The sequence below is a fragment of the Lepidochelys olivacea genome, assembly GCF_965140295.1.
Source record: "Lepidochelys olivacea isolate rLepOli2 genome assembly, chromosome: 1".
Taxonomy (NCBI): Eukaryota; Metazoa; Chordata; order Testudines; family Cheloniidae; genus Lepidochelys; species Lepidochelys olivacea.
Window position 1 is genome coordinate 8,910,068 of NC_140411.1, and position 15,735 is coordinate 8,925,802.

General features: G+C 43.5%; 1 protein-coding gene across 2 annotated transcripts in view; it reads left to right on the forward strand.

The window, feature by feature from the left end:
• Window positions 1–351: 351 nt before the first annotated feature.
• The window catches only part of NUP98 (nucleoporin 98 and 96 precursor), a 59,148-nt gene continuing 43,764 nt past the window's right edge, over window positions 352–15,735 (forward strand). For both annotated transcript variants that reach the window (XM_084616187.1, XM_084616188.1), the window contains exons 1-6: window positions 352–484; window positions 10,940–11,043; window positions 11,949–12,050; window positions 12,175–12,354; window positions 13,970–14,109; window positions 15,318–15,425. In XM_084616187.1, coding sequence (XP_084472313.1) covers window positions 10,968–11,043; window positions 11,949–12,050; window positions 12,175–12,354; window positions 13,970–14,109; window positions 15,318–15,425 — 606 coding nt within the window. In that variant the 5' untranslated portion in view covers window positions 352–484; window positions 10,940–10,967. The remainder of the gene's footprint in view (window positions 485–10,939; window positions 11,044–11,948; window positions 12,051–12,174; window positions 12,355–13,969; window positions 14,110–15,317; window positions 15,426–15,735) is intronic.

Consider the following 15,735-nt stretch of genomic DNA (forward strand, 5'->3'; position numbering starts at 1 on the left):
AGGCCAGCCCATGCTGTTGCCATGGGAACGCCGGGATGCCTTCTGATTGGTGGGAGGCGGGTTAAGCCCCGCCTTTCTCCCCACCCTTCAGAGGTGACTCAAGGACCCGGATGTAGGGAAGCCCCAGAAGTCGCTGGAAGAGGACGGATTCTGGTGCTTCATCTCGCAGCAACCGCTCTAGGGTTGACCAATGAGAACTCGGGTCGCTCATGACGTTCGAAACACCCTCCCGCCAATCAGCAGGAGGAGCCTGCCCGGGGGGCGGGACCTGCCTCGCTTTCAAGCGGCGGCAGCCAATAGGCTGACGGATCGGGGGCGAGGCGGGCCCATGGGGGGCGCGCGGGGAGGCGGCGCGCGCGCGCGGCGGGAGCGCGAGCGCAGTGTGACGCAGTTTCCCCCCCTGTGAGGCGACGGCGGGCGTCGTGGCGGTGCCGCTCGGTCTCGGCGCGGTCGAGTCGCTCCCTCAGCGGGGCCCGTGTCCTCGGTAAGGGGCCGCGGAGCGCGGGAGGGTCTGGAGTGGAGCCCGGCGCCCTTCTCCCGGCTGCGCCTCGGACCAGGCCGCCGCGCCCCTGACTCGCCGGCCGAGCGCGGCCCTCGGGCCTCTTCCTCCTGCCCGCGGGAGCGGCGGCTTCTGCCCGGGGCTGGTCTCCGGGGGGGGGCGCGGGCTTCTGGGGGCCTCCCGGGTACTTTGGTGCGTGGGGCGGTTCTCCCCCCAGGGGCGGCCTAGGCTGCTCCGTCCCCAACGGGCGGGGGGTGGTTGCCTCTGAGGGTGGGCGCGAGGCGGGGCGCGTCATGACTCTCCAGGGGGAGGACAGAGCAGTGGGGAGGGGGGTCTTCCCCCAGAACGGGATGGGGGGTGTTCTGCAGAAGGGGCCTGGGGGGTGTAGATCTGGGGGAGGGAGGGGGCTGGGCTGTGTCGCCAGAGTGGGGGGGGGTGTAGATCTGGGGGAGGGAGGGGGCTGGGCTGTGTCGCCAGAGTGGGGGGGGGTGTAGATCTTGGGGGGGGCTGGGCTGTGTCGCCAGAGTGGGGGGGGGTGTATAGTTTGCGGGTGGTGGTGGGATGTCTCCTCAGAAGGCATCTGTGTATTGTATTGTGGTTATTGCTAGGTTTCTACCCGTAACCTGTGTTGGGTGAAAGCAGCTTGAGTTTCCCCCATCCTGGCTGCTGAAATGGTAATGGGATGGTAGCTATAGGGCTCGTCCCTGAACTTGTTGCTGGTTTTCCGCGCCCCCCTCCCCAAATCAATGAGGGCGGTTTAGCGAGTATTAAGATCTGTTTGGGGGGAGGTGTTTGGTTCTGGTGGGGGGACTGGTCTCATATTTTGGATGCTACAGTGATTATGGATGTTCTAGAGATGAGAGGTTTCAGAGTAGCAGCTGTGTTAGTCTGTATCTGCAAAAAGAAAAGGAGGACTTGTGACACCTTAGGGACTAACAAATTTATTTGAGCAAAAGCTTGTAGCTCACTACATCGGATGCATGCAGTGGAAAATACAGTAGGGAGATTTTATATACACAGAGAACATGAAACAATGGTTGTTACCACACACACTGTAACAAGAGTGATCAGCTTAGGTGAGTTATTACCAGCAGGAGAGGGGGAAAAAAACCTTTTGTAGTGATAATCAAGGCGGGGCCATTTCCAGCAGTTGACAAGAACATGTGAGGAACAGTAGGGGGGGAAAGAAACTACACCATCTGCTCAAGAAACTCCCTGAAAAAGCACAAGAGTGAATCCGCACAGACACACCCCAGATCACCGAGCAGGGGTATTCTATCTGCTACCCAAGAACCATAAACCTGGAAATCCTGGACGCCCCATCATCTCAGGCATTGGCACCCTGACATCAGGATTGTCTGGCTATGTAGACTCCCTCCTCAGGTCCTACGCTACCAGCACTCCTAGCTATCTTCAAGACATCACTGACTTCCTGAGGAAACTACAATCCATCGGTGATCTTCCTGAAAACACTATCCTGGCCACTGTGGATGTAGAAGCCCTCTACACCAACATTCCACACAAAGATGGACTACAAGCAGTCAGGAACAGTATCCCCGATAATGTCACTGCAAACCTGGTGGCTGAACTTTGTGACTTTGTCCTCACCCACAACTATTTCACATTTGTGGACAATGTATACCTTCAAATCAGCGGCACTGCTATGGGTACCTGCATGGCTCCACAGTATGTCAACATTTTTATGGCTGACTTAGAACAACGCTTCCTCAGCTCTCGTCCCCTTATGCCCCTACTCTATGTTACGAATTACACCTGGTAGGACACGCACACAAGTGCTGCGAATTACACCTGGTAGGACACGCACACAAGTGCTGCGAATTACACCTGGTAGGACACGCACACAAGTGCTGCGAATTACACCTGGTAGGACACGCACAGTTCGAATCTAGGCTGAGGCACAGAAACAAAGTCCACAACTGCAGAGTTCCCAAAAGACACTAAGTTTATTACGCTCGAGCGTGGTGCCCCCCTGCTAGCCAGGAGGGAACCCTGAATGCAGATTATACAAAGGTTATATACCTTTTAGCAAAGCATGTTGCCCTCGTGCATCGGAAACCTTAGCCAATAAACAAACCCTTGTCTTATCTACCACCTATCCCTGCTTGGTGCATTCCTCGTGCTATACCAGTATGTTAATTACACAGCATGGTCCTAAAGCCATGCATCAGTAACTTTTATTATCAGAATGGGAGGCCTCACATCAAGGCCAAGAGACAGGGAGTTAGAGACTGACAAAAACCAGATACTGGGAGTCAAGGCAGGCTGGAGACAAGGAGGAGGATTTTCACAGGGATTCAATATCTAAGGATTACTCCTCCTGGTGTATGATGTGCTGGCATTTAAACAATGGTGGGCCCCAAACCAAAATGGAGTCACGTGCTAACTTTTCCTTAACATCTACAAGTGCTACATTGATGACATCTTCATCATCTGGTCCCATGGAAAAGAAGCCCTTGAGGAATTCCACCATGATCTCAACAATTTCCATCCCACCATCAACCTCAGCCTGGACCAGTCCACACAAGAGATCCACTTCCTGGACACTACAGTGCTAATAAGCAATGGTCACATAAACACCACCCTATACCAGAAACCTACTGACCACTATACTTACCTACATGCCTCCAGCTTTCATCCAGACCACACCGCACGATCCATTGTCTACAGCCAAGCTCTGCGATACAACCGCATTTGCTCCAGTCCCTCAGGTAGATGACCCATCGCTCACAGATCTTGGGAGACAGGCCAGTCCTTGCTTACAGACAGCCCCCCAACCTGAAGCAAATACCAGCAACTACACAACAGAACCACTAACCCAGGAACCTATCCTTGCAACAAAACCCGTTGCCAACTGTGCCCACATATCTATTCAGGGGACACCGTCATAGGGCCTAATCACATCAGCCACACTATCAGAGGCTTGTTCACCTGCACATCTACCAATGTGATATGTGCCAGCCATGCCCCTCTGCCATGTACATTATCCAAACCGGACAGTCTCTATGTAAAAGAATAAATGGACACAAATCAGACATCAAGAATTATAACACTCAAAAACCAGTCGGAGAACACTTCAATCTCTTTGGTCACTCAATTACAGACCTAAAAGTGGCAATTCTTCAACAAAATAACTTCAAAAACAGACTCCAGCGAGAGACTGCTGAATTGGAATTAATTTGCAAACTGGACACCATTAACTCTAGGTTTGAATAAAGACTGGGAGTGGATGGGTCATTACACAAAGTAAAACTATTTCCCCATGTTAGTTTTTCACCCCTACTGTTTCTCATATGTTTTTGTCAACTGCTGGAAATGGCCCACCTTGATTATCACTATAAAAGGCTTTTTTTCTCTCCTGCTGGTAATAGTTCACCTTACCTGATCATTCTGTTACAGTGTGTATAGTAACACCCATTGTTTCATGTTCTCTGTGTATATAAAATCTCCCTATTGTATTTTCCACTGAGTGCATCCAATGAAGTAAGCTGTAGCTCACAAAAGCTTATGCTCAAATAAATGTTAGTCTTTAAGGGGTCACAAGTACTCCTTTTCTTTTTCTAGAGATGAGTAACCATAATTACAAGTAATGTGGGGGACTTTGGGTAGGCTCCTGGTAATCACTTAAGCCTTGATTTGTTTGGTGCTGTACAAGGTACAAAAATAAAAATGTCTAGTGCTTAGTAACTTGCAGCATAAAGCTACAGATGGGATGCAGTGGGAGATAGAGAAGGGATATAACTTTTTCTTAACATTAGCTACTCACTAGTTATAAATGGCACCAGTTTTTTAATTAGTAAGAATGGTTACCTGCATCGGGTGGCTTAATCTTGTGCATGTAAGAGAGGATTTGGTTCAATTTAGGCAGAAGAGTACTTTTACGGGAGGATGGGAGAGTCTGTCATCTCCAACTCATCCAGAAGGGAGCCTGGTTTAAAAATGAAAATTGAGGTTGGTTGTATGTTAAACCAGTTGTGGGTGGGGAAGGGAACTAGCAGGAGCTGAAAAGCCCTTAGATTAGATAAACTCTAGGGATATCAGTAGTAGAGGAAGTTGCTGTAATGGTATGTGAGTTAGGGGCAAGGGAGAATTGGAAAGGCGAGTGTCCAGAGACTCAAATGTCAATGGTTTACTGTAGGAAAGAGAAGTTAGGTTATAGAAGTGGATGCAGCACTATTGATTGTCAATGTCTGGGTGGCAGGAACTAGGGTAAAACTAGACATCTCAGGTCAATGGAATGTAAGCATATTTTTATCACTATACATAGAAAATAATGTAGTGTGGGTGTACTACTAGCCTTTGGAGCTAGACCCTGATGAACAAGTTGGAACAGGGGCAAAAATCTGTTAACAGTGATTGACTTCAACTAAGTTCAGAGAAATTGATTGAACATCACTTAGGAACGTGGTTGGAAGCCGTCTGGGTTTTTTTTTTTTAAGCTATAAAAGATGATTGGTACAGATTGTTCTGGAGCAAAGGAATGGCTGTTACTCACTTAGATCTTGGTTTGAGGGCCCTGTCTATGTAAGGAGAATTTTTTGATATACACCCCCTACTAACATCAATTCAGCTCCATCAGCCTTTTATTTTGTTAACACCCTAGTGTAGCTAAGCTACTGACTGCTGCCACACTCAAGTACTTCGGCATCAAGCTACTCGGAGCAGGTCAGTTTGGGACCGTGCTTAAAACAGTGGTATGAGCCAATGGGTTATCTTCTATACTGAGTTGCTGATGCAGGAGTTAGCCATATTAAGAAAATTTTCCTAGTGGAGACATGGCCTTAGTAACCCTAATTATCATTCTTGTGGGATCATACCAAGCAATACTACTGGCACACTAAGCTTCAGGAAGAGCTGTTTCAGGAAAGTGAGGAAGCTATAAGCCTAAAGGGAAAAGTTAGGAAGTTAAAATTGAATTGCCATTTAGGCTGCTCAGGATCAATGTAACCAAAGAAGGAATCTCAGCAACTTCAGAACTAGGAAGTACAGGTGACATAGAAATTAGTATATACGGGAAGGTATAAAAGTTTGGCCTAAATGAAGAAACATCCATAGTTAGAGAGCTTATTCCTTCACTCTCCCACTTCCCTGGTCCTTCTCGCATGAACAGAGAGCAACAATACCCAAAGTCCGAAGGTGCAAACAATTTGATATTTATTGGGGTGAACTTCCAGCAAGCTTAAATAAAAGTTCCTTTTTCCTTATTTTCGAATCCCAACTTACTTCCTGTTTGCCCCTAATTTATATAGTAATATTCTTAGCTATACCTTAACCAATCAAGGTGGGCCATTTCCAGCACAAATCCAGGGTTTAACAAGAACGTCTGGGGGGGCGGGGGGGTAGGAAAAAACAAGGGGAAGTAAGTTACCTTGCATAATGACTTAGCCACTCCCAGTCTCTATTCAAGCCTAAGTTAATTGTATCCAATTTGCAAATGAATTCCAGCGAGAAACTGTTGAATTGGAATTCATTTGCAAATTGGATACAATTAACTTAGGCTTGAATAGAGACTGGGAGTGGCTAAGTCATTATGCAAGGTAACTTACTTCCCCTTGTTTTTTCCTACCCCCCCGTCCCCCCCAGACGTTCTTGTTAAACCCTGGATTTGTGCTGGAAATGGCCCAACTTGATTATCATACACATTGTAAGGAGAGTGATCACTTTAGATAAGCTATTACCAGCAGGATAGTGGGATGGGAGGAGGTATTTTTTCATGCTTTGTGTGTATATAAAAAGATCTTCTACACTTTCCACCGTATGCATCCGATGAAGTGAGTTGTAGCTCACGAAAGCTTATGCTCAAATAAATTGGTTAGTCTCTAAGGTGCCACAAGTACTCCTTTTCTTTTTGCAAAGACATAAGAGTTTCCCAGCTGTGTCTATTGATAAGTGAGTTCTTACCAGACAGAAAACTATCAACCTCAATTTCCTCTTACGTCTTCTAGGCACTTCCCTTTCTCTGGAGGTGATAGGCACTATCAGGACAGGATTGTATTCCTAACAGCCCAGTAGCACCTTCTTTCACTGTGACCGCTTTGGAATGTGCGGATGTCACCGGTCGCTTCCCAGCTTATGCCTCTGTCACTTAGCCAAAGGCCTTAGCCTAAGAACAGGGCCTCAGACTGTCACAGTAAGAGAAGGACCTTACACTGGCAGACAGTGATTTTGATTCTTTCTTTTATACCTCTAACTAGCCAAGTGATAAGAATACACCTAAATTCTTAAAGTACAGGCCTTTGCAGACAGGCCTAACATCCATGAAGTAAATTAAGCTAAACCAGAAAAAAGACACTTATTCTGGAATCAGAGGGTCCCCACATGGAGTTACTCTGGAATAGCTGTTATGGTTTAAATCAACATCCTGCCTTATTTTTGAATAACAAGCCATAAGAAGCCTGTAGAACTCAATGAATCATTCCTTGTCTACACAAGAGAAGTCTACTGTGCGAAGAACTTGTTTCCTATGCTTGTGTGGATGTGATTTGTTTTGATGTGCCAAATACCATTTGGATTACAAAAAGAAAAGGACAGGTTTCAGAGTAACAGCCGTGTTAGTCTGTATTCGCAAAAAGAAAAGGAGTACTTGTGGCACCTTAGAGACTAATCAATTTATTTGAGCGTCTGAAACCTGTCATTTGGATTACACTTGCTTCCAGCAGAGCCTAATATCAGTTTAGTTTGAACTTTCAGTCTGCACCAGTTCTGGATAACGTTTCCCACTATTCTACTAAAGCGTACTGGTGGCTTTCTGAAATCTAGAATGCATTGGTTCTAGAAACTCTGGGTTAGGTAGCCAGAAAGCACTGCAGTTGACAGTTTAAAATGGCAGTAGTAGGAGTATGTAACAATTGCAGTGCTTCTGAACATGAAGTCCGCATGGCTAGAGCGGACACACTGAACTATTTAAACTGATACCATTAGAGAATCAGAATAATAGAAATGTAGGATTTTAAGTGACCTCAAAAAGTCATTTAGTCCATCTACCTGCTCCGAGGTGGAACCAAGTATACCTAGACCATCCCTGATAGGTATTAGTCCAGTCTGTTTCTTAAAAGCCTCCAATGATGGGGAATCCAAAACCTCCCTTAGAAGCCTATTCAGCAACTTAATTATTCTCACAGTTAGCTTTTTTCTAATATCTAACCTAAATCTCCTTTCTTGTACATTAAGCCCATTACTACTTGTCCTACCTTCAATGGGCATAGAAAATGATTGATAGCCATCCTTAACATATTTCAGAACCGTTATCAGGCCCCTTCTCCATTTCTCAGGACCAAATATGCCCGTTTTTTAAGACTTTCTTCATTGGTTAGGTTTCTTTAAACTTTTTATTCTTTTTATTGCTTTCCTCTGGACTTTCTCCAGTTTATCCACACCTTTCTTAAAGTGTGGTGCCTGAAACTGGACACAGAACTCCAGCTGTGGCCTCACAGTGCTGAATAGAGTTGGACACTTACTTCCTGTAGTCTGTTGGGGGGGGGGGGTGCGCGCGCACTTCCTATATACTATGCTGGCTCTGTATAGATAGCTGACCCAGCAGACCTCAGTCGAACTTCCCAAAAAGACCACAGACTTGGTTCCGTAGTGAAGGCACTCGGCCAAGTTTATTGTCAACGAAGCATGGTCCTAGCTCCCCGGATCAATGTCTACATTTGCACTAGCACATGTATGCCTGCGACAGTGTACGTGGCTCAGTGAGTGGTAGGACTTTCCATTCCCCCTTTGGTTGGACAAAGACACACCCTCTGTGACCCCCTTTTTATACACTGTTACAAATAAGTTATGTATTGCCCCTTTACCTTGTACATGTTGGTTTGATCAAAACATCTCTATCCATCACCCTGTCATCCTAACCTTATCTTTAAGAGGGGCCAGTGTGTTCTTATATCATCTTCAGGGAGTATGTTTACACCATAACTTTGTTTCAGGGTGTTCTGGTCCTACCCTTCTGGAGTGTGTTTACGTGAAGACTTAGTGCCTAAGAGTGCTTGTGTTTTTGCAGTGTCAGACCTGTTGTTCCAAGTTCATGTATTGGACAGTGCACCTTCAGTCAGGCATCTGCTTTGTAACTGGGCAGGGCCTGACTTGGCCTGACTCTTGCTCTCTCTGCTTTCTCTCAGCAAGGCTTGACTTTAGTTCAGGCCTCAGGCCTAGACTATTTTTTTTTTTTTTGTAACGGCATCATAGCTGTGTCAAAACAGTTCAGTTCTTTAGTCTAGGTATGGCCTTTTGTCACAAGGGTGTAAAGGAGACAAGCAGAGGATAAGGAGACTACAGAGAAGCTAATATTGCTATGTATGTCGTCTTCATGCAGGATAATAGGAGGAGTGGGGGAAAGCATGTCATCTGCAGAGTAACCAGGGGATAGGCAAAGGTGAGATTTTCAGAGTGTTTTTTTTGTTTTTTGTTAATGTTGGGGAGCAACTTAAGAACTTGGCTGGCAATAAATTGCTGTGACTGGATGTTCCTCAGGGGAGAACTTTGAAGAAACTAAAGAAAAAGTTGTTGAACTGCTAACAGTTTATCATTAAATTATACCATACATTTGGCACTCTATCAACATGCTGACTGTGAATTGTTCTTTAGAAGACTCCTGAGATAATAGGTATCTTTGAGGTGTCTCTTCACTAGGAAACATAAGAGACAAGGTAGGTGAAGTAATATCTTTTATTGGACCAACTTTTGTTGGAGTGAGAAACAAGCTTTTGAGCTTACACAGAACTCTTCTTCAAGTCAAGCTTTGTGTAAGCTCAAAAGCTTGTGTGTAACAGAAGTTGGTGCAATAAAAGATAATCACTTGCTTACCATGTCTCTCTTGATATCCTGCAACCAACATGGCTACAATAACATTGCATACAGACTAGGAAAGATAAGCAGTCTTCTGCACCATTGTACACTTAACCAGTGTTGGAAATAGTAGCACAGACAGGGCTTAGGCATTTTTTATGACAGTGGTAAAAATACCTGCATCCTGGTCTGTCACAAATGTAATGTGAGTACACTGCCTTTCCATTTCCTGCGTCTTGTTTGAGGTATTCAACAACTAGAATACTTGGAGTAAGAATAGAGAGTGTGTCAATTCTCATTATAGAACACTTTTTTTATTGGTATGTTTAAGATAACTTGACTGAAGTGGGTATGTATATCATCACAGAAGTATATTTGAATGTTGCAAGTTCTGGACCTCGCACCTGGGGAAATGCAGTGGAGCAGGTGGTGTTCAAAATGTCCTGGTGGAAATAGTTTGGATGCCAGCATGCAGGTGAAATTGTCAGAAGAGGTGAAAAAATATAGCTTACTCCTTGGTTATCACAGTGTACAGAATGTAAAAAAACAAACAGAAAACTTAGCAGACATCTACCAATTCTAAGTAAGAAACTTATGAATGGGGCCAGGCATCACCACTGAAGTCCAAGGACAGCAATGTCCTGGTAAAGTTCTGTCCCCTGCTGTCCTCAGATGCTGTAGGTGTTGGGGGTACTTCTGGAATTTCTGCCATAGTTCTTGGAGGGCTTTGGTTGCTTTGTATCAGCTTCTAGCTAGTAAGGGTCTGAAATTTGAACATTCCCCTCTCTCCAACTGCTTGAAAGGAGAGTGAGGTCCCTCCTCATTCTCAAAGCCTCCTGGCAGCTCTAAGGGGAGTGATCTTTGTTGTTCTCCCTCCATAACCTTTTTTGTGTTTTTTGGGAGGGAGGTTCCTCCTACCTTGTGAATAATTACAGTGCCTGCCTCTGTTGCTGATGATCTGCTCAAGAAATAGTCTGAAATTATCATGATTTTACAGTTACTGCTGCCCATAGTGATCTAAATAGCACCAGCAAAACTGCCCAGGGTGTCATTAATTCACTGTTCAGTAAAGCTGTGAACAGCAACTGAGGCACTAGAGATTTTTGTCTTTGGACCAATGAGAATGTTGTATTGGTTATTCTTGTCTCACGTGTAGAGGGTTCTTGGTAACCATAATTAGATTAAAACTCTCTTGGCGAAAGCTTAAATTCTACAGAAACTGATATTTTAGACTCCTGGATGAAGCTACTTGGCTCATTGCAGGTTGCAAGTATAATGGACAGGAGCAGGGCCTATAAAGGCTTTAAGTGGAACTTTATATTGGTCTTGCATGACAAGCTGGTAACATTTTAACCCAATTAGCTTCTTCAGTGACTTTTCAAAGACTGAAACTTCCCATGATGTTGCTCAGGTTATGTGACCTTTCTTGGATTCCTACCTCGTAACTGAATTTCTGACTGTCCTGAAGAATGATTCTTGCATAATGCAGGATTTCATCTTGGGTTGATGTATTTTGTGACTTAGGTATTCAAGTGTTCTGAACTTCAGTGCCACTGACTTTGGATGTAAAGAAGCTCAGAAGTTACTTCTCAAAATTGGGTTTGGATGAATCACTGAATTATGATTTCTTTCCAGGTTTATGAAAACCTGATACATCTTGAAAATGTTTAACAAATCATTTGGAACTCCGTTTGGAGGCAGCGCTGGTGGCTTTGGGACTACTTCAACATTTGGACAAAGTAAGTAATAGAGCTACCATTGTGTGTTGTTTTTCTTCATTTAAAAAAAAAATACTGGTAGTGGAAATGGTAATCGGAAGTAATCTGCAAATTGGAACTGTAAACTACAGATAAAGAGAAATTAATGGGGGCGGGAATTAGTTGGACAAGATAGAATTTTGTATTCTTTAACTGACACATTAAACTGAACTGGATTCAAAAGTTGGTTTTCATGCACTGGCAAACAAATTAAGTGGATGATGTAATAGTTCTGTAATTCCGTGTGTACTCAGCAAAGTGATCACTGGGTAGCTACAGTAGTGATTCTAATGGTGGACTAAGTCCAATCTTCAAAGGCAGTTCCATCATATTGGGGTTGAGGTACATTAGAAAGACAATGAGGGGGAAGGGCACACTATTGCTGCGCATGGTGAAGAATCTTTGGAATCTGTTGAGCCTACCAACCAGGATGCAAAATAGTTCTATTATAAACAGGACATGCTTATCCTTTACGGATTTCTAATGTTCTTGTACTGGCTTAATGGCTGATAAAATGCATTGCAATGGTTCTAGATTTTCATTAATAAGCTTTATGTATTGCTTGCTGTCAAATCTAGCTATTCAGTTAAGGAGTGAAAGTAATGCCAAATGTTAAAGTAAACGATGGAAATCTCTACATTTCAGTATGGAACAGGAATCTTTGTATTCCAACATAAATGACTGACACTAAATACTCTTGTAGTACTTCATTTTTTCCAGAGTGCTGTAAAAATATTAAATTGCATGACACAGGTGGAAAACGGAGACGGTGATTTGTTCATAGTCATGGAGCAAGTAACTAGGGGAAGCTGGGAGTACAGCAGGAGTATGTGGCTCCTGTGTGTATGTGCCCTTCTCCTTATACAAGTTCTGTTGTTGTTGTGTAGATGCGGGCTTTGGTACTACCAGTGGAGGAGCGTTCGGAACATCAGCCTTTGGGTCAAACAATAACACAGGAAGCCTCTTTGGGAACACACAGACTAAACCAGGTATAGCTGAAGTTGCTGTATAACTGAGTTCTCAGTAACCAGAATTCATCACTCTAACTTATTCACACAGTGTTGTTGAAAACAGCTGTTTTAACTTTAATCCTGTTGTGTATCCTGGTTTCAGGAGGATTGTTTGGTTCAAGTACGTTTAGCCAGCCAGCCACCTCCTCCACAAGCACTGGCTTTGGGTTTGGAACATCAACTGGAACTTCCAACAGCCTGTTTGGGACTGCCAGCACTGGTGGAGGTCTCTTTTCATCCCAGAATAATGCCTTTGCTCAGAATAAACCGGCTGGATTTGGAAGTGAGTAGAAACTACTGCATGTTTTCCAGCTCTGGTTTCTTGCTTTAAGTAAACATTGAAGGACAAAGGTTAAACTAGCATGAAACACATGGTTGAACAAATGGTGCAGATTGATGATAACTGTGCCTTCTTCACTACCTTTTCCCTGAAGCTTTGCCAACAATAGCATTTACTGAGATCCACAGTACTCCTAGGTGAACTGGTCTGCTGTTTATATAATAAAATCTGGTGCTAGGACTCTGGGACATGGATCTCAAATACATTGGCTGATATTACTGTTTGCAGTTTGTCCAGTTATAAGACTTGATCTTCCTATTGGATTAGTTTCAGTTTAGTTTTTAATCCTTGCACCAGTGTTCTTTCTAGTACAGGAATAAAATCACTATTTAATCCTCTGGCACTAGCATGTTAGAAACTCCTGTTATGAAACGTATAGCAAAAGGCTCCCTTTACAGCACAACACAGCCCTTGGAGTTGCTACCACAAATTCTTCTGAGCCAGAGGAGTTACTCCTCGCCCCTGCTTCCCCAAGGGACCAAGTTAATTCCTGAACTGTATGCGAGTCACTTCCATTGCCTCTTGAATTAATCTTCATGCGCAAGTTCTGTGCACATAGCGCACAACTTCCCTGTTTGTTGCCAGGAGCAGAGTGAAACTGGCTAGGATTTTATGTTCTCCATTTCTCAGTCAGTGGAATGTAGAGTGCAGGCTTGATCTTCTGTTATAGAATACTGCTTCAGGGGAATGTAAATGTAGGGTTCCTGCATTGGTATAAATCCCCAATAGCAATGTTTTTACTTATTCCACTGATGCTCCTTTAGTGCCTTATGAAAAGCTTTCAGAGAATCTCTTGAAAGCTTCTAGAGGATCAAGAAGCTTGTAGGTAATACAGGGAGTGTTAAATCAGGAACTTGAGGAGTTTTCCAAACAGGAGATGGTCATTAGAAAAGCAGGATGACATCTGTGCCAGACAAGATTAAACTTGAGTCCTGTTTTCTTAATATCATTGTGGTAGGTAGTTCTACATTATCGTGGATTAGTTTGTGACAGATCCTTGATCCCACCTGTGTGCATTGATTCTGGCTGTTTTTTGCCACTGTAAGAGCATTGTTTGCATATAACTTAAGGCAGCTGTATCACAGTCTCCCACAAATACGCATTCTGTTTGACGGACAATGTAGTCTCTTCCCCAAAGAGGTTACCCTAAGTTAGGATGTAATGTGAAGAAATAGTAGCACAATAAGGGTTGGGGTTTGGGGGCTGCAATCTAAATAGCTAGACAAGGTCATGTGGTTGTCTTGGTCAGTTCTTACCTATTTAACCACTGTTGATCTATAGGTTATATACATGACTGTCTCACGAAACCTATCCCAAGTTTGTCCTCAACCAATGAAGTTGTGAGCTATTTCAAAGGCATCTAAGTGGTATATGAAAGGAGGAGACGGAAGAAAAGCCTTTACGCTTAAATGGATGGTTCTGAAACTTAACTCTCTGTCAAATCTCAGTACTCTAGTGTGGTCTGAATAAAATAATTGGGTTGTAGTTCTTAAAAAAGCACACTTGCAAAATCTCAAATGACTTTTATTTTAGTATGGATTTTTTTTCTTATTTACAGACTTTGGAACGAGTACCAGCAGTGGAGGTCTCTTTGGAACCACTAACACTGCCTCCAATCCTTTTGGGGGTACATCTGGCTCTCTCTTTGGGCCAACTAGCTTTACTGCTGCTCCAACTGGGACTACCATTAAATTTAATGTAAGTGCTGTTTATTTTCTGAAGGCCTAACTTCTGCTTACTGTAGGGAACTGTACGTTCTGCTATTCTTTACTTAAAATGTTGGCTTGCTAGGACCTGTGGAATAAAATAACTGATTCATAGGCAGTTGTAGAAGGCATGTGCGCTTCAGTAGAACTATTGCAGTGGAGGCAGCTTGTGCAAACAGTTGTCCAGAAATAATTCACCAGCTTACTTTGGTATGGAAAAATCTTGCATTATTGTATGGGAAACATGGATTAACTCTCATCTAGACTTGTTAGAGCTGCATAGACCTAGAGCTTGTCTGAATTCTTGCCTAACAGACTTTATTACTAGCTGTCATTTAAAATAGAATTTTCAGAGGGCTGACAAATGTTAAAATTCTATTGCAACTCTTGTATAATCAGGACTAAATTCTGACTAATAGCAGTGGAGACTAAGCTTTCTTGGTATGTGTTAATGGTATATTGTCCCCTTTAGAGTCAGCACAGCTCTAGAAAGATTAGTTGAAACACTAAGACTCTTTCTAGATTACTCTTTGGATGAGGCCCCTTTAAGAGGTGTCTGGAATAAATGATCCTGAAGATTCTGTGGCAGTTGAGAAGTGAATGATGGTCCGAAAGAGGAGAAACTGCAAAAATGGGGTAATAGTGAAATGGTTCAACCTCTGTGTCTGCCCTGGAGGGCAGCTGAGGATGCGGAGCATCCTGCCAAACGCCCCTATGACTGATCTTTACAAATTTAAAGAGGGTTGAGAGTGCACACAACGTACTGCAGCATCCTAATAGAAATGGAGACTTTTCACTGAAACCGTCTTTCAGGAAATGATGAACTTCAAAAGAATGGACATAATAGTGAAGACAAACTTGAGCATATGTGATCCTCCCTAGGATAGGGAGAAAGGTTGTTGGGGATAACTTTCAAAGGGTTTAGAGAACTATGTCAGAATTCTGGGCACATGTTGCCTTTAAAAATTGCAAACTAAAAGGGAAAATTGCACTGAGTTCTGAGAATTCCTCTGGGGAATTTACTGTGCTGATTGCTGTTGAAGGCCACAGCTACATATAGCACCGTGCTGCACCATTCCAGTTCCTGTACTAAATTTAGGCTTTGTATTTAGGCAGTATGTATCTGGACAGTAGAAATTTACACTTATAAAAACATAGGTGGACATGAAACAAATTGAGTATCTAACTCTTTTCTTGCAGCCACCAACCGGCACAGATACTATGGTAAAATCTGGAGTTAGCACTAACATCAGCACTAAGCACCAGTGTATTACTGCTATGAAGGAGTATGAAAGCAAATCCCTAGAGGTCAGTCAAATCGAAGATTTAAATTTTCTTGCTGCCTCCCTCACTAAGCTTTCGTCTTATGACTTATATGGTATATGAACATCCTGACATTAGGTCCATACAATACATTAAAATATTTAATCTTCAGCACCTGCATAATTTTAATGATGATATTCTTTGAAAGCTGTTAATGTTCTAAAGTGATATATACTGTGGCAGGCTAACTTGTCATCAGTAGAGCAATTTGCTATTCATTTGCATCAGCTGGGCTTTTAAATGCTCAACATGGCATCCTCTACAGATCTGAAAATAACTTTTAGACTATCTTGGG